Below are 25246 nucleotides of genomic sequence, written 5' to 3'. Positions count from 1 at the left end.
ACGTTTCAGTTGTGCGCATTTTAAGAAATTAAATATCACGTGTCTCAAACGGTGAAGGAAAAACATCGTGAGATTTTTTCACCAGAGAATTTTCTTAATTCTCTGCGTGTGTGAATTCTGCCAGCATTGGGCCAGCGTGGTGGACTATTGGCCCCTCTCATTCTGAGAGGAGACTCGAGCTTAGCAGTGAATCGAATATGGGTTGATAATAATGATGATGAATAACTTCTTCAACAGATTAGTCCTGCAGCACGAATCTGACCATCCACCGCAGCCTGTGGAGAAGCTGAACCTGACGAAGACCAGCTTGGAGTACCAGCCTGGTAGTTACGACGACTGGACCGGCGGCATCAGGCAGACATCACAGAGCGAACTGAAGAACAACACCTATGAGGTGAGGTTACTGGCAACGTACCGCCAATCGATTTAGCGTTCTGGTACGATGTCTAGAAAAAGAAAGAAACCGAATTTTCTTTCCCCTAACAAGTTAACCCGCTTCCATCTTACATTGTACTAACTTTTATAGTATGTATATATATCGGGTGATCGACTATATTCCATTTCTGATGTCGGCGGAGCGTACTAAATACTACTTCTGATAACGGAGAAGCCGTAGCCTCAGGGCAGGTTCTAAGCTTTATGTGTCAAGGATGGCAAGATACACAAAGTAACACTATCGGTTCTACAGTTCTACCCTCTATATTGATCAAGTACAGCGCTGATAGCATCACATATAAACCAGGGTTATCTATGATAGAGCAAGGAGTCAGCTACCAGCTGATGTCAGACTTGTAACTGATCCAGTTGGGTTAAAGGGCCCTTTTACATTTATCTAATACTCCCCCATTCTCAGCTGGTGTTGGCTCCCAGCTAATTAATTAACAATGCAATGGCTTTACTTCTAATAACTCACCCACTAGCTTCTATATCACTATCACTATTTCACTATGCTTAACAAATGGAAGACGACTATGCATTTCAAAGACCGCGATTACAAGTGAGCCGCTCAACTAGCAGACTACAGTGGGGGCAGGGTGCCTCACTCTCTCAAGCGCACCGGTTACGCGCCATTTTCGCGGCTACCGACGCAATGCTATTGGACAGAATCGCGTGATCAACCTTTTACAGTATTATTTATTTAAACAGCAAATAATTAAATCCCAATTACATGAATTTAACCTAATATTATCACAATAATTAACGATAATAAGATTTTGCTATCCGTTCAAATAACTCACTCGGCTACATATATATTTACTGTCATGGCATTCTATAGTATATATTACTTTATTATGTATGTATTTTTGTTATTTTTACAAGCCTGACAAAACCTAAAAACTATAAAACATAACTATCTAGCTAAATTTTTATTAAATGCCGGAACTTAAATATTTTTCCAATTTAAGTTTAAAAGTATTAGCAGATTTAACAGCCTTTATTGGTGGTGGCAAATCGTTCCAATATTTAGAGTACGCAATCAACTTGTCATTCAATAAAAACCATTAAGCAGTTTGCAAATAAAGAAATTAGTTAATTGGTAAAATTTTCTCTTAAATCTTACAGATTCTGCTCAAAATTGCAAGAAAAGGCATCGACGCTGACAACATAGTCAGAAACCCAAATCTCATACACAGCTTGGACTTTGTTGATCTGCTAAAGTAAGTTTTTACCTGTCTCCTTTATCCGGTGGTTAGCGTATGTGGTTAAGAGGGTCTGGGTTAGAATCCCTATGAAATACTGACTTTCTACCAAAAAATCCAGTACCTGGAGTTAGGACCGACTTCCCAACTCCAGGCACTGGATTTTTTGGTAGAGGAGCCACTCTCCTGTGTCGTACAATGAGCATGTCAAGCCGTTGGTCCCTGATCTTCATTATCATATCAGCCGAAATCCGATAGACGTCCACTTTTGGACATTAGCCTTTTGTAGGGACTTCCAACTGAGGCTTATTGAAAAAGATGCCAGAGCCGTGATAAGCCAGTGGATATGACCTCTGCCTTTTTTTCTTGCCATTCCGGAGGGTGTGGGTTCGAATCCGGTCCGGGGCAAGCACCTCAAGTTTTCAGTTGTGTGCATTTTATGAAATGACTAGCTGATGCCGCGCGGTTTCACCCGCGTGGCAACGTACAACGTAGGAATACGGGGATAATATAAAGCTTATAGCCTTCCTCGATAAATGGGCTATCTAACACTGAAATAAATTTTCAAATTGGACCAGTAGTTCCTAAGATTAGCGCTGTTATGTAAAAGTTATGAATGTTCCCCAGCACGATATCTCTGCTGTCGTACAAGTCCCTGGTGAAGCTGTTCGACGGACTACTCCTGGGCACCAGCTATGACCTGGAGACGGCGCGGAACATCTTCCTGGAGGTGCTGCCACACGCGCGCAGCGACGACTGCGTGCGCCTCATCCGGCATCTGGTGGTGGAGGAACGGGTAGGTGCGACCTGGAGACGGCTCCTGCTACACCAGCTATGACCTGGAGACAGCCAATTGGAGACATACAAGTTATGTTTCCAGCCCATGTTGTCATCTTGTCATCATTAGACAGAAACGATGAAGTTTAGATGTGCTGGATGAATCGGCAATGCAAGCCGAAAAGCCATTGAAAGATATTAAGGATTCTGGCTGATTGTTGTTTTTGAAAGAAAGAAAGAAGAAAAAAAGAAAAAAATATTTATTACGGCATTATGCCACGCAACACAATTTGCTCATACTATCATATAACATTGTCGTATTAAATAATAATGTTTGGGAGTCGCTGGATGCAGGCGCCTCAGAATTGTGGTGTCAGGAGTCCCTTTGTACTAGAGTGGACGTCCAATAGCTAATACAATGATGAAAAGAGGAGGGTGCAGTTCTCTCCCCTGATAATGATGAGAAAAGGTTCAGCAGGCCCTTTCGCCCCTTGTGTGAATAAAGCTTTTAAAAAAATAATTATCATTGTAGGCAAAAATTGAGCCTGCGACCATCTTGTCCCTCATCCGCAAGCTGCCTTTCAACGTGGACGTCAAGAGTCAGGGCCTCCTCGAAGAGTTGGAGACGTTCAGCAAGTTGAGCATGGACTTCTCGCAGGACATCCGCCACGCCGGTATCCTGACCTTTGCGGTGCTGGTCTCCAAGGTGTACGGCGTCAAGCGGGATTATTTTGACAACATCGTTGTCAAATACTTCAGGATGTATAGCGGTTAGTATTACTATAATTTCTACTGTAGGTGTAGACTTTGAGCAAGTTGAGCATGGTCTATTTGCAGGATATCCGCCTTCTTCTCACAGCTCGTCGTTATAGACTAAAAACTAAAAGTGTCCCAAAATTGAACCTTGGTGAACAACTATTAAACTTAAATAGACTTTTGACTTTAAATACGTCAATTATTTACGCAAATTATTGTTTTCCTAAGAATTAATTTAGTACGATATTTTGCTATGAGAATGTGATTAAAATTGGTCTTGCATATTGTGTTAATTGCTTGATTATTTCATCGATTATGACTTCCAAAATAACTGTTTTATCAATTGCTATTATAGTTATTTACACAATAATGATGTTGATGATGTCTATCTGGGCTAATCTTTGGATTATCTGGACCAGTTTTAATGGGACTTTCACTGGAAGATACAGGATATTATTGAGCAACATACAGACTACTTTTTAACGCGGCAAAAACCATGATTTCCGCAAGATTAGTAAAAACCTGAATTTCACTCGAAGTTTGTTTGCTTTTAATTAATATTTAAGCCGTGCTTAAATAAAAAAAAACACGAGGGACTTGAAGCGCTCGATAATGATAACTTAAACCTGCTGTTGCGTGAGAGAAAGGGAAGTCAGACAGAGTGGTGGTGGTGGTGGTGGTGGTGTGGTGGACAGTGTGGTACGCTACTATGCGCTTTACCCTCTCATGAGTCATCGTCGTCGTCGTTATCAATCCATATACGGCTCACTGCTGAGTTCGAGTCTCCTCTCAGAATGAGAGGGGTTAAGCCAATAGCGGATTGGCAGACTTCACAGACGCAGAGAATTAAGCGATTCTCTGGCGTGCAGGTTTCCTTACGATGTTTTCCTTTACCGTTTGAGACACGTGATATTTAATATCTTAAAATGCACACAACTGAAAAGTTGGAGGTGCATGCTCCGGACCGGAATCGAACCCACACCCTCCGGAACTGGAGGCAGAGGTCATGTCCACTGGTCATATCACGTCTTCTTCCTCCCCTAAGTATCTCAGTTTAAAAAAAATGTTGTTACATTTCCAGAATGCCCTCAATACCTGGACCGCATGATATGGCTGCAGGGCCTGTGCAACCTGGGCCACTCCGCCGCCTCCTACACCAGCACCATCTACGGAGACAAGACACGGGACAGGCACGAGAGGCTCTGGGCTACTCTGGCCTGCAATTGGAATTATAATGTATGTAGCACCATCCATCCATGTATCCAATTTGGGCAGCGCACCTTGAACAGCAGGCGGCTCAGGATCGTGATGTTTGGAAGTCCCTACAAAAGGCCTATGTCCTGCAGTGGACGTCAATAGGCTGATAAGATGATGATGAATTACCAGCAGATTAGGAAACAAGGCCGAGTTCCAAATTTGTTCCTTTTGCCGTGGAGACCCTTGGGCTAGAGCCAAAAAAATCCGCGGTTAGATGCCTCGATTGGTGACAGAAGGGCTGGCTCAATTTTTGCGCAAAGGAGTCTGGGTGTCCAGCGCTAAAATGCAGCCAATGGACCATTGCCATCATTCCTCGTGGACATGATTTTTATAGTTATTAGGGAAAGTTACGAGTAGCTGAAGGTTCTTATGCATTCTTTCTAAATAATTACTAAATCTATAAACCAGTCTGAACTGATATTTAATAAAAAAATACACTAATTTGGCCAATTGATGGTTGGTCGACCCCACGCTTGGTGGACTGAGGATATCATACGAGCTGCATGGAGTCACTGGACGCTGGCGGCTCGGGATCGTGGTGTTTGGAAGTCCACGCCAGTCCTGTGTTCAGCAGTGGACGCCCATCGTCTGTTAATAATGATAATGATGACACAAATTTGGACATTGTAACCGTTCATTCATCAACTCTGAGCACAACAATGTATGAATCTGAATATGAATGGTCAATCTCCTTTAACATTATTCCTTTACCTTAAATTACCGTAAGCACGCAAACCTGCATTGGAGTAGTGGGATCTGAGTTCCTTTTAACCTAACCATCTCCAATAAGGAATGAAACCTGACCTTATAGTTTGTTAAAATAGGCTGATAATAATGAAGACCTATTCTCGCAGGGCGAAGAGAAGCTCCTCACGATCCTGCTGGATGAGGATGAGCATATCCAGCTGCGGATAGCGGCGCTCAACGAGATGCTGTTCAGTAGCTACGTGGACGAGCGCCTGCTGTCCTTCGTGCACAGCTTCATCTGCTCCTCGAGCAGCAAGGAGCTGCAGCGGTTCTGGTACACCACGGTGAAGAGTTTGGAGGGGAGTGAACACCCTCGATATACACCATATCTGTGAGTTTATAGTTTTATGAGAAACTAGTTCCTATTGCAAGGCAAGAGTGAAAGTGAAAAATACATAAAACTGAAAGTGACAAAATTGTTTAACACTGATCTACCACAATATTTTATGCATTTAAATGCAATTTTCATTTTTACTTGTTCCAGAAAAGAGCTCATACCATTTATTACCAAGGAAGTGAAGAACCCTGACACAACATACTGGGCGACCAATAACTATATAGCCTCCAGCGGCAAGCAGGGTCCATGGGTGCAGCTGATCAGTGTGGGTGACACACCCACTCCCAGCCTCGCTGCCATCACAGTGTCGAGCGCTGGCAGCCTGGTCTACACCGCATCTGTAAGTTCGCATGTATTTAACTACCAACAATAGCACCCAGCTTAAAGCAGGTTTTAGGATGTCAATGATCAGTGTAAATCCTTCTCCTTACGCCGTAATTCTTATTACTGAGGGTCCTGACCCTTGACACTAGCTTGATTCTTGACAATGTCGCGCCATGTGGCTTGGCTTCTCCTGATTTGTAGCGCTTTCTGTACTTTGGTGTTGTCAGTGACGCGGATTTGGTCTGGTGCATCGGGCTACGTCCTTGAAGTCGCTTTTCTTCCACTTTGACAGTGATCACTAGTTTCTCTAAGTAATCTCCTTCTCTTGTGGCAATGTGACCGAAGTACTTCAGGATCCTCTGTTGAGTTGTTCCAAAATTAATGCATTGCTTCTATGCTCTGTCCACGGCATGCAGAGCATTCATTACTAGCACCACATCTCTTAGCGTCATCATAAGCGATCAGCCAATTGGATAGTCCATATCTCAGCTGCATAGATAATTAAGTATTGGAAAGATTAGTGCATGGCAAAATCGAGACAATGTGAGCAACACACCTATTCCAAAATTTCGCTACCATCACATATGTCGAGTGCTGGTAGCCTTGTCTACATCGCATCTGTAATTTTCTTTCTTCATTCACATCTAGAATTACTAACGATAGCACTCAGTGTGAAGTAGGGCCCATAGCCAAGGATGTAACTCATCAATGTCAGTGACTATACAGGGTGCAGTTCTTGGTAGATGATAAATCATAGAATTGCTAATGATACTATAGTGTTTTTGGTACTATAATATGTGATATTTAGAAGGTTTCGCTTCAAAATATTGAATAGATAAAAATTGAGGTCAGAGAACTCTCTCCTACTCGAGTAGACTCATATGTAAAACTGACTTTCCGTAATGTTACAGGTATATGTAATCGCTGAAGGGGTAACTTCCAACATATATAAGAAGATGTACAATTTGAAGGTGGACGACGTGACGTCGGGCAAGTTGTTGAGACTGTTGGAGAAGATGAAGATGAAACTGAAGACACCGGAAGAGGTGAGGCCAGATAGATAGATAGATCGATAAATAAAACGAATGATAACCAAAAAAAAAAACAAAAATATAAGGCTAGGACATTGACCTCTTATCTATATTCTACATATGCTAATATATAAAGCTGAAGAGTTTGTTTGTTTGGTTGAGTTAATTTTAGGAACTACTGGTCCGATTTGAAAAATTCTTTCAGTGATAGATAGCCCATTTGTCGAGAAAGGCTATAGACTATATATTATCTTCATATTCCTACGGGAACGGAAACCACGCGGGTAAAACCGCGCGGCGTCATTAATATATTTCATACATTTCAGGTTCACATCGATCTGGTTGTAAAGATCGGCAAACATACGGTTTACGCCACCCACTTCAACCAAACGCGGTTTGAGAGTTACAGTGGAAATGACGGTAGGTACATAATTTGTGGTTTGTGAACAAATGGTGGTCACAAACAAAAAAAAAAGAGGTTGTCCACGGGAGACTCAACAGGGGTCTATGTTGGCGTGGTAAAGAAGGGAGCTCACGGTTTGTAAGCGGGGGTTCATGAAATACTAAATACTCACTAGACCTACTATTCTTATATAAACTGCTAAGAAATAAGTTAGACTGCCCTGAGTTATTAGGTAAAATAAATTTTAGAGTGCCATATAGATATCCGCGTTCTGCTATTACTCCTCTTCTTCCACCTCACACCAGGACAGTTTTCGGCGCCAACTCCATCTTCCCTCGGCTATGTAAACTGTATAATTAGCTTAGTGGTTCACTGGATGTCAACTCAAATTCGCCAAACACATTTCGCAGGTTAATCATTAATAACCTGGTTAGCCAAGTATGACTGGCTTGTTTTATTAGTATAATCGGCACGTTAGTATCAGGGTTTTATTAATTAAACATTTACCCATAATAACATCACTTCACAGTATATTTAGCCACTCATCACTACATAAAACTGACTTAATTATAATTATTTCGGATACACTAAACAACACTTCCACAGCCTAACTTCTTTAGTCTAAACTACAGAAAATACTTTAACTTGAACACTTGTAACAAGACGACAGTCGATACTCAGCTAACTCAATTATCAGAAGTCCCAACCAACTCCGTTGCAATCTCAATTCAATTCAGTCCTTTTACAAACATTCACTGTTGGCGGGAGCCAATCATGAGTTCAACTTTTGGGGGAAGCCAATAGCGATGTTGCACGATGTCAGGCGAACTAGACAGTGCTGCCAATTTAAGTATTTTTAGTCTATATATTGTTATTTACATACATTTACATATTTCACATTTTATAATTAACCTAATAAACTATTTATTAAAATGCGGCGGCGTCGTTGCTTCGCGGCGACAACATTAGTTTCCTTGCATTTTCTTACTGTTTTTTGTTTAGTTATTTCAATGAATTTTTGATTATATAGTTTTAGGTACAGAAATACATATTACATATTCATTTTTTTGCTTTTAATTAGGATACATTAGATTTTTGAAGTTGTAAAATATAAGTAATTTGTTTTGTAACATTATTGGATGAAAGTGGTTTTGCAAGCAATGTTTGCTTTAATACGATTTGGCGTACGCTAAGCATGTTAGTTCATAAGTTGATTTTTTTGTATGTGTAAAAATATGTAAAAGTCGCTAGCAAACTTAATAAATAAATAAATGAAATATCATCTAGTAACTAGTATATTCTAGTTTTCTAAATAAAATAAAATTAATTTTCAATTATTTTTTGCATTTTCTTTTTTTAATTTAAGTGTTCAATTTCGCTTGTTCATTACCTATGTTTCAGTGTTAAAATCATTAACGGATTTCGTCCGTTTCGGGAGTCACATCAACCAACAAGTGGTGTACTACCCCGTGCAGGGGTATCTGCATACACCGACTGAATTAGGTGAGTTTAATACGTTTAATCATCATTATTAGCTTATTTTACCAGTCTCTAATAATAATAATAATATTATGTGGATTAACAGACTTCACACACGCAGAGAAATAAGAGAGTTCTCTGGTATTCAGGTTTCGTCACGATGTTTTTCCTTCACCGTTTGAGACACGTGATATTTAATTTCTTAAAATGCACATAGCTGAAAAGTTGGAGGTGCATGCCCCGGATCGGATTAGAACCAACACCCTCCGGAATCGGAGGTAGAGGTCATATCCACTGGGCTATCACGGCTCTTAACTACAGGTACGGTTTTTTAACTAAATCTGCATGCGTAAAATTGTAAATACGATTAGATTGTAATCTATCTCGCGTGTTTGTTAACTATCGAAGCTTATATCAGCTTTCTCGATTCTTTTGCATTTCTAAGCTATTTTTTCCGACGAAATTACTGAACCCCGGACCGGATTCGAACTCACGCCCTCCGGAATCGGAGGCAGAGGTCATACCCTCTGGGCTATCACGGCTCTCATACTACTCATACTATTACATCTATCTATATATATGAAAATGAATTGCTGTTCGTTAGTTTCGCTAAAACTCGAGAACGGCTGAACGGTCTTATCTTGGTCTTGAAATGTTCGTGGAGGTATAGGGAAGGTTTAAAAGGTGAGAAAAATTAGAATAATTGCCGGGAAAACCATAAAAACAACCCTTTTCTATTTCCCATACAAACGTTACGAGTCAAGGGGTAGGGTATGGTAGGGGTAGAGTAGTGTAGGGTAGGGATAGGGAAGAAGTGCATAAGTCAAAGCGAAGCTTGACCGGGTCCACTAGTAAACAATATTTATATTTGATTGGAACAGGAACTCCGATCCGACTGCAGACATCAGTGGGTATGTTCACGTCAATTCGCGGCAACCTCACCTCCAGTCCTGACGACACGCAAGCGCTGGCCTGGGAGAACGACATGCATATACGGTAAACTATTAGTCTTTTTCTAGAAAGAAGCATGCTCAATGATTTTAAACTTATTTCGTGGTTGTTCATTATGAATGTTATTTAAACGGGTACATACCACGATATAACGACGAGATTTTTAATGTCTAAAAAAAAATTAAAAAGCGTGAATTTAAAAAAACAATTGGCGTGAATAATACACACTTGATTTTTTAAAAAAATTCATTGTAAATTTGTGACCGTAACTTACATATTTTTCAACATTAATTGTTATTGTTGTCTCTAGTGAGAATGGTGATCCTAATTTGGAGATGGATGAAATTTTCAATCCGCATTTACTTAAATACCTACCTATGTAAAGTGGAGAAAACAACAACGAATGGATTCACTTACGAAAGGAGTTTATTAAACTATTATCTCCCACGTTTACCTCACATACTCATTATTCATCTTTACAATAGTCGGAAATTATGTTACCGGGTAAAAGCATCTCCCTTAATATCCAAGATTGTAGACTTTGTACAATTAATTTTCAAATAAAATAAATCATTGAATATTGTACTAAACTATTTTATTTTCTCGCAATCGTAGTGAAAAGCAGAGTGTAACACTTGGGGCTAAACCCATTATAAACTCGGTTTCTATTTAGCGGCCCTCGCCTTACGTCTCGGGCCCTAAAAATACCTCGTATATAATGGGTCTTTTTAGCCCCTTGTATAACAATTTACTGTTGTTGACAGATACCAAGGCACAACAGTGACGTCACTGGCGACAGCGGCGCCTCTCCTGCAGTCGCAGTACACGGCGCGCGCGCAGCACTCCATGGTGGCGCATTTACCCATACAGTTCAACGTCACGCTGCAGCCGCTGGCGAAGTCTATAGAGTGAGATACATATTGTTGACAGATGCCAAGGCACAACACAACAGTGACGTCACTGGTCACTGGCGACAGCGGCGCCTCTCCTGCAGTCGCAGTACACGGCGCGCGCGCAGCACTCCATGGTGGCGCATTTACCCATACAGTTCAACGTCACGCTGCAGCCGCTGGCGAAGTCTATAGAGTGAGATACATATTGTTGACAGATGCCAAGGCACAACACAACAGTGACGTCACTGGTCACTGGCGACAGCGGCGCCTCTCCTGCAGTCGCAGTACACGGCGCGCGCGCAGCACTCCATGGTGGCGCATTTACCCATACAGTTCAACGTCACGCTGCAGCCGCTGGCGAAGTCTATAGAGTGAGATACATATTGTTGACAGATGCCAAGGCACAACACAACAGTGACGTCACTGGTCACTGGCGACAGCGGCGCCTCTCCTGCAGTCGCAGTACACGGCGCGCGCGCAGCACTCCATGGTGGCGCATTTACCCATACAGTTCAACGTCACGCTGCAGCCGCTGGCGAAGTCTATAGAGTGAGATACATATTGTTGACAGATGAGAAGGCACAACACAACAGTGACGTCACTGGTCACTGGCGACAGCGGCGCCTCTCCTGCAGTCGCAGTACACGGCGCGCGCGCAGCACTCCATGGTGGCGCATTTACCCATACAGTTCAACGTCACGCTGCAGCCGCTGGCGAAGTCTATAGAGTGAGATACATATTGTTGACAGATGCCAAGGCACAACACAACAGTGACGTCACTGGTCACTGGCGACAGCGGCGCCTCTCCTGCAGTCGCAGTACACGGCGCGCGCGCAGCACTCCATGGTGGCGCATTTACCCATACAGTTCAACGTCACGCTGCAGCCGCTGGCGAAGTCTATAGAGTGAGATACATATTGTTGACAGATGCCAAGGCACAACACAACAGTGACGTCACTGGCGACAGCGGCGTCATTCTCTAGTATAGCGCTGATACTATCAGAATTCTAAACCAAGAATAACTATCATAGGGCAGGTAGTCAAGCACGAGCGAGATTACGGGCTGGCAACCGCCAGCAGGAGGATTAAAGACCTCTTTTACAACCGGTTAATACTCTCCTTCCTCGCTCGTGTTGCAACTTGAAATCTGCCGCGAGCTCTCTCAATGATTGTCAACTGACAGATGTCCACAGACAAACAACTGACAGATAAACGACACGTACTTTTTGACGTTTCTGACAGATATCGCTAACATTAGTTACTCTAATTAATAAAAGATGGCGCTATTATCTAATCCTCCGATTTATACAATTTAATAAACTGTCATCATCCCTTTTATATGATATCTGTGTAATGTAACATTACCTTCTGAAATCAAGAATTATTAGGACCTTTACCTTAAGAAGTGTACCTTCTTCCTCCGACAGACTTGTAATTAATATGAATATTTTGTTTATTACTTCCACAGCTTGACCTGGCTCAACCCGTTCGCTCAGCGCGCTGGCGTGGCTCTTCACTCCAGGGTGCAAGTTGAGACACTATCATCTAGCGGGAAGGACACCTATACCGTGTCTACTGGACAAGAAAATGATGTAAGGGTTCTTGAGTTTCTTTTTTTTGTTAATTTAACTTGTTAACAGTTCAGTGAGGGTAAGACTCTCTGGCAATGTCTAATATGAAAAGGGTTAACTTGGAAGCGGTATTAGATTATTCTAACCATAACTCTAACTGTTTCTACGCGGCATTGTGCTGGAGTACTATTAAAAATCTTTTATCGTAATTAGATGAAAATTCATACAGTTTTAGCTTCCTTACATTAAATGTGACTTTTTTTAATATGTGAACTATAAACATAAACGCACAAATAACAAAGATATTAGTAATTTTGTTTGAACGCAACAACGCAACGATCATTACACGTACCATTTTGTATGAAGCGTTTTTCAGCGATCCGCGGCAGTGCCGCAAATCTGACCCTTTAAATCCCTGTAGCTCCGAAAGTAATGATCGCAGATACCCTGTTACTTTTACAAAATTGCTTTGCTATTAGTATACTCTTAATTTGTATACAATTTAAAAAACTGTCATCATCCCTATTCAAATCATGTATTTGCTAGAACGTGGTACACATTTGATCTTATAGTTAGACATTCAACTGATTAAAGTATGCAACATTATTACAATTAAAATATCAAGTTGATGTCAGCTATCACCCTGAAAAGTATGTCGCAATATTTCTGGGACATCCTGTATTTTTTTATTTTTTATTCTTTACAAGTTAACCCTTGACTACAATCTCACCTGATGGTAAGTGATGTGCAGTCTTAAGATGGAAGCGGGCTAACTTGTTAGGAGGAGGATGAAAATCCACACACCTTTTTGGTTTCTACACGGCATCGTACCGGTACGCTAAATCGCTTGGCGGTACGTCTTTGCCGGTAAGGTGGCAACTAGCCACGGCCGAAGCCTCCCACCAGCCAAAAACACGTCCATAAGGTCCATAATTAGGTAAACTTTCCCCAGGTGGACGACACCGGGATATTCTTCGACTGCAAGAGGAAGACCACCGGCGCCGAGGTCATCGAAAAATACATCATGTCGAAATTCATGAGTTATGAGTGAGTAACAGATTTACAACGTCATGATTATCAGCCAATTAAAGGCCTACTACATGGCCATGACCTGCCTCGTTGAAAATATAGAGCTTTGACCCACCATGGTACTCGGATGCGGGTTGACGAGCTAAGTAAGTAAGAAAGAAGAAAGATAAAAGCACTTTGAGGCCATTGGATCAGCTTCCACCTTCACACAGGAAATAAAACTATAAGAAATTGTAATTGTTATCAATTGTAAATTATAATACTGTACGACTTTTTCAAAAGAGCAACTGTTGAGTTTCTTGCCGGTATCTTCTCAGCAGAACCTGCCTTCCGAACCGGTGGTAGAATCTTTACAAATAGTCAACTGACGTGTCAAAAGTGCTTGTAAACTGAGCCTACTTGAAATAAATGATTTTTGATTTTTTTTGAAGGAAAAAAAATCCTCGGCTCCGAAACGGCTTGACCGATTTTGATGAAATTTTTTGTGCTTATCCGGTATCTATGAGAATAGGCCAACATCTATTTTTTTGGGTAGGGGTAGGGTAGGGGTAGGGTAGGGGTAGAGCAGGGGTAGGGTAGAGGTAGTTGAAAGTTTACATCGAGTTTCATGCGGACGAAGTCGCGGGCGTCCGCTAGTTATCATATAATATTGTCATATTATGTAATATGTCAGGACAATATCCTGCCATGTGTGGCATAAACTCTGCATAGTGCTACATAATCTTTAAATAAAAAAAAAGTCGCCGCACACGGGCCACAAGCGACAGCCACAAACGCCGCTACAAGAGAAGGCCACAAAAGTAGCTAAAACGGCATAGGCGTATCGGCATAGGCGTACATAGCAAGTGGGCCAAATGGTCCGGGTATTACTAGCTGACGCCGCGCGATTTCACCCGCGTTGTACCCGTTCCCGTAGGAATACGGTGATAATATATAGCCTATAGCCTTCCTCGATAAATGGGCTATCTACAACTGAAAGAATTTTTCAAATCGGACCAGTAGTTCCTGAGATTAGCGCGTTCAAGCAAACAAACTCTTCAGCTTTATAATTAGTAGGTATTTATGCATAAATTTTCATGACTATAACATATGCACACCATTGACGATCAATTATTTTCACGTTTCTGCAGCACCCACGACTATATATATCACTGCGTACTGCGTACATGACGGCTCGACTTATGAAACGTCTTCGCTGTCGTTTGGGCTGGAGAAACGTGAGAATAATTGACCGTCAATAGCTGACTTTAACAATAAAAACTTTTCTATGGGTACACATTTAACATACCTACACAACTTTTAACCCCTATTTCACCACTTTTTTATTATTATAGGGACAAAAAGTAAAGCTCTGTTCGAAGGTCCCGTTTAATATTGCTTCCCGTTTTAGCCTTTGTCTAAGGAACTCTAATGATGTTATTTTTCCAGTATCTTACCAATCCAGCAATCAGTATTGAGTTCCATTCAGAAGTTCTTCTCATCCCCCGGCTGCGGCATCATCATCCCCCCCACCAGGCCCGCCCAGGGGGACGACGAGATCATCAAAGTCAGCTTCAATTTGGGAAACGTCATTGTTTTTGAGAGAGTCGACCGTATTGAGGCAAATTTTGACTTCGTTTTGACTTATTATAGGTAAGAGTACCTACATCATCATCATTATCAACCCAGGCTCACTGCTGAGCTCGAGTCTCCTCTCAAAATAAGACGGGTTAGGCCAATAGTCAACACGGGCCCAATGCGGATTGGCAGACTTCACACACGCAGAGAATTAAGAAGATTCTCTGGTATGCAGGTTTCCTCACGATGTTTTTCCTTAACCGATTGAGACACGTGATATTTAATTTCTTAAAATGCACACAACTGAAAAGTTGGAGGTGCATGCCCCGGACCGGATTCGAACCCACATTCTCCGGAATTGAAAGCAGAAGTCATATCCACTAGGCTTTCACGGCTCTTATATACAGGTACGGTTTTTTAACTAAATCTGCAAGCGTAAAATTTTAAATACCATTAGATTATATAATCTATCTCGCGAGATTGTTAACTACCGAAGCTTTCTCGATTCATTTGCATTTCTAAGCATTTTTTTCCGACGAAATTACTGTATTAAAAATAATCATTTTATGTTAAGTCAAACTTCAGGAAAGAAAATAGAAAATAGTTTATTTTTAACTTATTATTACTAATTTTTATTACCAGACTGCAAGAAGGGTTATGTTTTTCGTGCGTATCTTGTATGTATGTATGTATGTATGTATGTAATATTCTTTATTACCTCATATATTCCAAATCACTGAACGGATTTACGTAATTAGGATATCGTTACATTTGTCTCAATAACCCAAGTGTTCTTAGATAGGTGAAACTAAAAAAAAATAAAAAGGCGACTGTGAGACGCTATAGACTCGAGGTGAAAAAAAAAAAATTTCTAATATTGCAATATGGGTATTAAATTCAAGAGCTTTTTGTGAGGATTCTAAAATGGTATATCATGGCCATGTTTAAAAAAAACTACAATTAGAAAAATGTTATTTATTAGTTGTCTATAAAAAATACGCGAGGCGAATAACTATAGGTGCGAGCAGGTTTGTGAAGCGAAGTTATAAAATAGACTAAATTAAATATATTGATTATAAAAATCAGCTAAGTGCGAGTCGGATTCGCCCACCGAGCATTCCGTAGAATATTTTATACTATATTTGCTTAACCTCGGTTAAGAAAGCAATTAGAAAACAGTCGGGACCTATTTAAATAATGTAGAAGAAAATCATTCTATCCAATATCTAAGGTCCCGACTGTTTTCTAATGGCTTTCTGGACTAAGCTTGTTTTTTTTCTTTTCAGTTTTTTTGTACTTTATGCAGTCGGGTTTTTTTATTTGTTTAATTAATTATCTAGTTTTTTTTTACGTTTATTAATTACATTTCAGTCGAAACGATCAAAACAAGGAGGAGTTCCTCAAGATAGATTCCAACACGAACATAAAGTGTGCGGGCCGGAACGTCACGGTGGAGTCGTTCCTGTACGTCAAGCAACCTTACTCTCTGGATCCCAATAAACGATTCTGGAAGGTAATATTTCGTTACGACATCTTTGTACAAATATAATATTTAAAAAAGAGTTTGTTTGGTTGAACGCGCTAATCTCAGGAACTACTTGTCCGATTAGAAAAATTCTAATTCTGGCTATATATTATACCCGTATTCCTACGGGAACGGGTACCATGTGGGTGAAACCGCGCATCCTCCTGAAACTCCTTTCAGAATAATAGGGGTTAGGCTAATAGTCCACCACGCTGGCCCAATGCGGATTGGCAGATTTCACACACGCAGAGAATTGAGATAATTCTCTGGTATGCAGGTTTCCTCACATTTAGTTTCTTAAAATGCACACAACTGAAAAGTTAGAGGTGCATGCCCCGGACCAGATTCGAACCTATCGAATCGAAGTCCACTAGGCTATTACGGCTCATAATGTATTGATTAGCTAATGCCAGCCACAAACGGTCAATTATTCTCACGTTTCTGTAGCCCCCACGACTAAATCAAAATCAAAATTCATTTATTTCAAGTAGGCTCAATTTACAAGTGTCTAGTAAGACGTGGGTTTAAATATCCTTTTCGTTTGTACAAATTAATATTTTGTCTTACATATACTATACTGTTATATATATATTGACAGGCTACTGTTAGTATACCTATTTCTTCAAACTTTTGACGAAGGGACTCGCGTGATTTTAGTTGATATATTGCTCGAATTGCTCTTTATTGACTATACTTGATCGTGTGTTGGTCACTGCGTACATGACTTGTATAGTATGCCGCGTGGGTACTGACGTTTGCTTTTCAGAAACGTGAGAATAATTGACCGTCAATGGCGACCTTAAGAGTGTGCAATATGTAATTTGGTGGTTACAAATGGTTCTGGATCTCAGATTCTGGAAAAGTTAGGAGCCTGATATTTGGGTAAATGATATTTCAAAGTGTTAGCTTCGTTATGACTATACAAAATACACAATTTGTAAAACTTTTCTCGATAGTTTATTTTTTTGAAAATACATGTTTTGCTCACATTTTGCTTTAAATCTCAGGAAAAGCAAACTTATTTTCTTAAATTTTTGTTTTGTATAAAAAATTAGGTGTATATCTTGAACATGGCCATTTTGTTTTTCGTTATGTTGTTTAATTTACTTGCAATTAGGTAAAAATGGTTTTGGCGCTCATGTCATAAAATTTGCGTCGCGCGTCAATCGCTCCGTGCTTTTCACTCACGTGAAAGTCATAATTCGGCGTCTCGCTTGCGCTTCGAATTTTATCCATATCGTACAGACGCGCTGCGCGCTCTTAATACTATTAATGTTCCAGTTGTGTTACTTCGAGAACGACATAAGCCACGCCCACGCGGACCAGGACATAGCAGTCCACCCGGCGTCTTACCACGGGCGCGCCGCCCTCCGCTACCGCTCCTCCGCCGCGCGCACCAGCTGCAGCGACCAGACCAACGCCAGCGCCATCGTGCTGGACTACCGCGGCACGCCCAACGCTGTCAACGGAGACGTCGAGAGATATGTGGAGGTGAAGATCAAGGGAGAAAAGGTGAGTTCTTAAACAGACACGTAGCACCAACGCCAGCGCTATCGTGCTGGACTACTTGGGCACGCCCAAGAGTGTCAACGGAGACGTTGAGAGATACGTGGAGGTGAAGATTAAGGGAGAAAAGGTGAGTTCTTAAACAGACGCGTAGCACCAACGCCAGCGCCCTTGTGCTGGACTACCGCGGCACGCCCAAGACTGCCAACGGAGACGTTGAGAGATACGTGGAGGTGAAGATTAAGGGGGAAAAGGTGAGTTCTTAAACAGACGCGTAGCACCAACGCCAGCGCCCTTGTGCTGGACTACCGCGGCACGCCCAAGACTGTCAACGGAGACGTTGAGAGATACGTGGAGGTGAAGATTAAGGGGGAAAAGGTGAGTTCTTAAACGAGGTACCAATAAAAACTCGATAGAAGTGATAACTTTAACCTGCTGCCGTATGCGTGTGGGAAAGGGAAGACAGAGAGAGCCGTAACGCGTTACGTTTTAACTCCCATAAGAAGTTATCACTTCAAAAAGAAACGTTGTTTTACGTCTCGGGACGGTCGACAGAAATAGTGAAAGGGAAGTCAGATAGAGTGGCGTAACGCGTTACGTTACGAAGCGGTTTTAACTCCCATAAGAAGTTATCACTTCAAAAAGAAACGTAGTTATGCGTCTCGGGACGACAGAAATAGAGAAAGAGAAGTCAGATAAAGTGGCGTCGTAACTTGTTTCGTTACGAAGTGGTTTATCCTCCTATAAGAATTTATTACTTCAAAATATAATAAAGATCAAGTTTAGACATGAAAACGACATTGAAACATGTTTCAAAAATAAAATAAAACACGAAAGAGAAACTTAAAAATTAGCGCCATCTCTTGTGTTGGACAAGCTCTTACTAGTTCGGCATAGTTCACAATTATGCCGTTAAAAGACTAAACGGTTTCGGCGCTGGGCTTGTGTTGTGTCGTAGTTTAGCTGTGTTACTATAGATGGCGCTTTGTATATCATTTCGTTTACATCTTTCATATCGCATTCACCAGTGTAATCCCCAAATCTAACTAGCTAATCTCAAAGTTTATTTTTAAAACATTCCCATCAAATTCCGAAGTCGGTTTCATTGAAGTCTCTTAAATATTCCAGCTTACTTCTTTCTTCGAAGACATAATTCACACGCACGCTGTTTTTCAAGGATACAATAAGACCAAAGGATTTTGTCTACCCCACTCTCTCATATTTTCTAACCTAGTGTAGTATAGAAGCTTCGACTACAAATGTTTATTATATCATATGATGTCCCGGCAGATGTTGTTGTATCCATATTGTTTCAGCTGCATCAGTTTGATCTACTCCCAGCGCTGGGCATCGCTGGCGGGACGCCGGTGGCGCAACTGTTGGGAAGTTTCGAGAAGGACACCATCGATACCACCACCATAATCAAGGTATTGCCTAATGGGGATGATGACCAGGTTTGAATATATTGATTTTTATGACACATTCGCGTAAATAAGGTCAATGTTAACTAATTTATACATAAAAAGCAAAGATTGTCTGGATATTTGCTAAATAAATAAGATTATAAAATTTCAAAATCTATTAAATTTTTTTTATCGTAATTAGATGAAAATTCTTACAGTTTTAGCTTCCTTACATTAAATGTGACATTTTTCAATAAATGAACTATAAACATAAACGCAGAAATAACGAAGATATTAGTAATTTTGTTTAAACGCCCATACAAATCTAACGATCATTAATTGCCTACGTCATAAGTTCGTACCATTTTGTATGGGGCGTTTTTCGGAGATCCGCGGCAGCGCCGCAAATCTGACCCTTTAAATCCCTGTAGCTCCGAAAGTGATGATCGCAGATACACTGCTACTTTTGCAAAATTTCTTTGCTATTCCTATACTCTTAATTTATATACAATTTAAAAAAACTGTCATCATCCCGATTGACAGTGTGAATGTAATCAGTCACAGTACAGTCGGAATCAGATGGACTGATTTGAAAAAGTTTTTCTTAATGTTGAATTTTTCACAAACCCCGGAACCACGGATATTTTCAGGATAAAAATTAGCTTATATTCTACTCCAATTCCATTTATTAATGTACCAAAATTCGGTTTAAAGATATTTATTTCTCCAAAAAAGAACGTACTGTTCACTTAACTTAGAGTTAACATATCGTCACTTTTGCAGACACCATGCATTATTGTATTTAATTACATTGTTTTTTCAATATGTTGTCCAAGTTTGTGAGGATGTAGGATTTAATCGATTTCTTGAATGCTTTTATGTTGTTCAACTCCTTAACGGAGTTTGGCAGATTGTTATATAACTGAGCACCCTCACATAATATGTTTTTATTTCCATAGGTTTTTGTCCGGATTTTATATTTATTCCTGAGATTGAGTTTCTTAGTCCTATGCTTAAATGTTAGAATTCATCTATTGTACCTAATAAACAAGCTAGATCGGCTAGCACGTTTGATTTTTCTTGTCGAATTTGGGTGCCGTGAAATAAGTCTATAATATATAATAATAAGAAATTAAATATCACGTATCTCAATCGGTGAAGGAAAACATCGTGAGGAAACCTGCATACCAGAGAATTATCTTAATTCTCTGCGTGTGTGAAGTCTGCCAATCCGCATTGGGCCAGCGTGGTGGACTATTGGCTCTACCCCTCTCATTCTGAGAGGAGACTCGAGCTCAGCAGTGAGCCGAATATGGGTTGATGACGACGACGACGACGAAATAAGTCAATTATTCTCAAGATACGATAATCATCATCATCATATCAGCCGATGGACGTCCACTGCAGGTCACAGGCCTTTTGTAGGGACTTCGAAACATCACGATCCTGAGCCACCTGCATCCAGCTTATATTTTATTTCCTTGGTGCAGGAGAAGAACGGCATAGCGTCGATCAGCCTCAACGCGGGAGTGGCGGTGCAGGTCGACTCCGACAACTACGCCTGGCTGCTGGACAGCTGGACCGGCATGCAGCTCATGAAGAGGTTCGGCTTCTACCGTGAGTAGTTGTAATCAGAAGTGGTTTTTGATGCTTCAACTACTTTAGTTTTGATTTTCAATTGATCAGGTGGTTGAAGCATCAGACACAACAATAGTGCTTGCTTAGGCATTGTGGTGTAAGGCACAATTTTTTAATAAATGTTTTTTCTTTTCCTCTTTCTAATCTATAGCCTGCTGTGGCGACACTTTCCCCATTTTCTAATGCGTTACGGTTAAGTTCCATCTCCTCAGATAAACAGTTTCCGAAAAAAAAGTGATAATTGACTAGTAAAATTTTGAAAATTCTTTTACCACCACGTTATTTGTGTGTTATATTTTTTATCCCAATATTTTACGGCCTCCGTGGCGCAGTAGTATGCGCGGTGGATTTACAAGACGGAGGTCCTGGGTTCGATCCCCGGCAGGGCCGATTGAAGTTTTCTTAATTAATCCAGGTGTGGCTGGTCTGAGACTTCGGCCGTGGCTAGTTACCACCCTACCGGCAAAGACGTACCGCCAAGCGATTTAGCGTTCCGGTTCGATATGGTGTAGAAACCGAAAGGATTGTGGATTTTCATCCTCCTCTTAACAAGTTAGCCTGCTTCCATCTTAGATTGCATCATCAATTACCATCAGGTGAGATTGTTGAGAACTTGTAAAGAATCTTAAAAAAAATAATATTATATATTCCCACGGAAAAGGGAACTACGCGAGTAAAACCGCAGGGCGTCGTTTAGTTCCCTATACACGCCCATAAAATGCTCCGTTTACTCTATGTAAATTGCTTCACTATCAGGTGAGTGCCGCCTCCACGGGGCGACAGTGCAGACGCTGTCAGGCGCGGTGGAGCAGCTGCCGGCGCTGCAGTGTGCTGAGAGTTTACTGCTGGCTGACTGCTCCGAGACACCCAGGTAATGTACAGACTCAGACTAATTAGATAAAGACCTGCCTCGCATGACATTATTTTTCTGTCAAAGTGATCAACGATCTCATGCGATTATAAACACTGTCTTTATAGAATCGATGTTCAATAGTTAACAATCGTGTCCGTCGGTAAGAAACCTCCGTAAAATACCTTCTTGTGTAGTTAAATGGTGTAAAAAACGAACGGCTAGTTTAGTATAAGATATGTATGAAATCTAAGCTCGTTTTCCTTAGAAGATAGCAGAATTTTTTTTTCGTGAATTTGGGTGCGATACTAGTCCTTATGTATTTAGTCTGAGTGTACAGAGCACAGGAATACTATAAGGCTGTCATTTTAGAAGAATCGAGTAAAATTGGCAATATTTTCTTGTTGACATCTAGGCGTCAACAGAACAACTACAAGGCAGAAAAGTTAGGAAAGAAAGGAATACCTAAAGATTTTTTTTATTCGGTCATTAAACCATAAGGCTTAATAAAATGAAAACAAACATTAAATAAAAAAGAAATGAAAGACAATTAAAATAACCTACTGACCAGATAAAGATGATGATAGATGGTACCATCGATATAAATCGTTAGATGGGCCGCTCCATATTAAATAACGCACAATGCTATGTCATTACTCATAGATGTGCAGGCGCACATATTAACTTAGTACGCAACAAGCGCATGCTGTGAGTGGACGTGGAGTTAATAAAAAACATTTTACTGTTTTCTTGTTTAATCCCTTAATTATGCCTTTTTGAAAGGTATAAACACAAGCCACACACAAGTACAATCGATGGATGATATACGGATCTCCCATTCAGAACAAAGCTTATATAGGCTTATTTAAAGCCTACATTCACGGGTGTGAATGACAATATTATTAAAAATCTTTGTAATTAAGTTTTAAAAACGAAAAATATCATCGTACCTATGTTTTTTCAATTGATTTATTTCAAGGAGGTGCTAACTGCTATGCCAATTAAGTTTTTGTGTTTTTCTGGCACCGCATTCAAACCGATCAATAGAAAGGACTTAAGTACAGTGTCATTTTTCACCTCTGAGTGCAGAAGCAATAAAGGTTATAACATAACTAATCTTTACAAATGACAGTTCCAGCTTCGTCATTCTCCGGCAACAAAATGGCGGCATCAAACTGTATGAAGGTTATAGCAATACTACGAGCACTAACCATACTAATTTGGATACAGCCGATATAGGCCTACCGTAAGTAACATTAAATATCTTCAAAAGTGGTTACTTTACATGTCGAGAAGTATACAAACAAAATCTTAGATTTTGCAGCAAGTTCTTTATTAGAATGTTTATCCAAAACTCCTTTCACGATTCTATCAGCTAATCAGCTATCTTTGGCTGAAGGTGTTATGAAAAATGTAATCGATAAGCGCCATCTGTATTAACACAGATACACTACGACACAACACAAGTGAATGTAGCGCCGAATCTTTTTACGGCATAATTGTGAAACTAGTTGCTTGTGAAGTAAAACAAGTCTGACACGAGAGATGGCGCTACTAAGGCGCTACCACTTTTAAGTTTCTTACACAGATTAAAGAATAATAGGTAGATAGAGCACACGGAACCAGTGTTGTAGCCGTTCCTAATACAAAATTAAAAAACTTATATATTCTCGAGTCAGTAGGACACGTAGCGTCGCATTAGTAATTTTCAATATTATTAAAAAAAAAAAATGGCGTCTTACGTTTTTAAATATTTTTCAAAAACTGTTCACAAAACTAAAGAAATAAAATGGAGTATTTTTTTATTGGTAATTATTGAATATTATATTAATTTATGTAATTGTTGTTAGTGTTAAATTTTGAAATACAAATATGAAAAAAGTTTCTATACTTAAATGCGGTGACATCCGGATATATGTATAGCAGACGCGTAACGTTTACTTATTTTTAAAGGGTTTTACCGGCTTCACCACGCTGCTTGTAAAGACTCATTCTGGATTATTCTTTATTCTGTGGTTTCCCTATAATCGCTTTATTTTAGTCGTGTTGTTTAGAACATACGTATTTATTACAGAGTGGTAGAGATCGGCGACGGAGTGAAGTTTGTGTCCGAGGCATCCGGCATTATCGTGTACAAGCGGCCATCGGAGACCGTCATCCTGCTGCCTGCCTTCTACACCCATAGCGCGTGCGGGGAGTGCGTCTCGCAGAACGCAAAGACAAACTGTTGAATATAGATATAATTATGTATACAGGCAGAAGATTTTTTTGGAGTGCGCATTGTATTTTGTACGTAAATGAAATTTCACAGTCACGTATTTTTTTCATTTTTAAAGTAAAACTTTTTACGCACAAAGCGCCATCTGTAGTAAAACTGCTCAACTACGACACAACACAAGTGAGCGCAGCGCCAAATCCGTTTGTCTTTCTCACGGAATAATTGTGAACTAACTAGTAGCAGCTTGTGAAGTAAAGCAAATCCCACACGAGAGATGGCGCTAATAACCACTACTATTTTAATTGGAGAATAATGTATCCATTATTTTGTTATTTCTGAAGTCAAGTACTGAACAATATATCGATTCAAAAGTCCGAAAGAAATTTTTCACTATATACAAAAAAGTATCTTCCTGTATAGGTACCTACTACTGGCCGCCTGCGTGTTTGTTCGCGTTGTCCATAAATTATTATTATTTAATTATATTCTAAGCAGCTTTCGCTCATGCTCCTATATCGATGTGCTTCTTATTGCTTCATATATTTATCCAGCCGGTTCTTAACCGCATTCAGTTATTTTGCGGTTAACACATTCACGGGCAATTTTGAGCCATTTTCCTCTAAAGGTATTAAAAACATCCGCTAGGGGCAGCACTGAGGGGGGTACAAATGTGTTGAATTTTCTATATCACCATCAATGCCAAGGACATAGTGTTTTCATTACAGTTTGCAATTTATGCTGCAATTTCTGGTTTTTTTTAGGTACATGATCTTTCGTAAATTCAATTATAATTTAATTGTTTTCTATTACTGAGGAACTTTTTGATGGCCGTATGGGAAGCTTTGGCATCTGAGTCTGTTATTAAGGCCTCTCAATACTTTTCTTGTGAATAATTTTAACTAGTCTACATTTTATAATTGAATTATGTCACATAAATCCCAATACGTTTTGTATTGAGGACCTCAATTTGAATCCCGAAGCCCCAATTGACCACTTTTTGCAGTCTTAAGCAATGGCGGGTTAATAAATAGGGTAAAAAAAAACTCACTATATTACTTAGTTTTGTATATATAAATACTACAAAATACTTGGATTCGACGCAAAGTCACGCGTGTCGGCTAGTGGAAGATAATTTTATAAATGTTAATTTAAATAAGTAATAATGTAAATAAATTTCATTTTATAACCTTTATTTTTATTTTAACCCCTATCTACATTAAGGACTCGTTACGATAATTTGGGAGTGCGTAGGTTCGAGGAAACTTAAAAATTGTGAAGAAACCTGCACCTGACAATTCTCTGCGTGTGTGAAGTCTGCAAATCCGCATTGGGCCAGCGTGGTGGACTATCAACC

The 25246-nt window shown here is 40.2% G+C and overlaps 1 protein-coding gene across 1 annotated transcript in view; it reads left to right on the top strand.

The window, feature by feature from the left end:
* The window catches only part of LOC112052947 (uncharacterized), a 32619-nt gene extending 7541 nt beyond the window's left edge, over positions 1–25078 (top strand). The window contains exons 8-30 of the mRNA XM_052889839.1: positions 238–394; positions 1564–1658; positions 2268–2436; positions 2950–3187; positions 4255–4409; positions 5285–5508; positions 5662–5854; positions 6750–6884; positions 7196–7289; positions 8674–8775; positions 9633–9747; positions 10467–10610; positions 11375–11500; positions 12064–12187; positions 13119–13213; positions 14624–14827; positions 16124–16265; positions 17559–17789; positions 19100–19210; positions 20677–20803; positions 21581–21695; positions 22807–22920; positions 23749–25078. Coding sequence (XP_052745799.1) covers positions 238–394; positions 1564–1658; positions 2268–2436; positions 2950–3187; positions 4255–4409; positions 5285–5508; positions 5662–5854; positions 6750–6884; positions 7196–7289; positions 8674–8775; positions 9633–9747; positions 10467–10610; positions 11375–11500; positions 12064–12187; positions 13119–13213; positions 14624–14827; positions 16124–16265; positions 17559–17789; positions 19100–19210; positions 20677–20803; positions 21581–21695; positions 22807–22920; positions 23749–23905 — 3367 coding nt within the window. The 3' untranslated portion in view covers positions 23906–25078. The remainder of the gene's footprint in view (positions 1–237; positions 395–1563; positions 1659–2267; positions 2437–2949; positions 3188–4254; positions 4410–5284; positions 5509–5661; positions 5855–6749; positions 6885–7195; positions 7290–8673; positions 8776–9632; positions 9748–10466; positions 10611–11374; positions 11501–12063; positions 12188–13118; positions 13214–14623; positions 14828–16123; positions 16266–17558; positions 17790–19099; positions 19211–20676; positions 20804–21580; positions 21696–22806; positions 22921–23748) is intronic.
* The last annotated feature ends 168 nt before the right edge of the window (positions 25079–25246 follow it).

Source organism: Bicyclus anynana, chromosome 26 (genome assembly GCF_947172395.1).
Source record: "Bicyclus anynana chromosome 26, ilBicAnyn1.1, whole genome shotgun sequence".
Classification (NCBI taxonomy): Eukaryota; Metazoa; Arthropoda; class Insecta; order Lepidoptera; family Nymphalidae; genus Bicyclus; species Bicyclus anynana.
The sequence above is the reverse complement of the archived record's forward strand: the minus strand, read 5'-3'. Positions and strand labels throughout refer to the sequence as shown.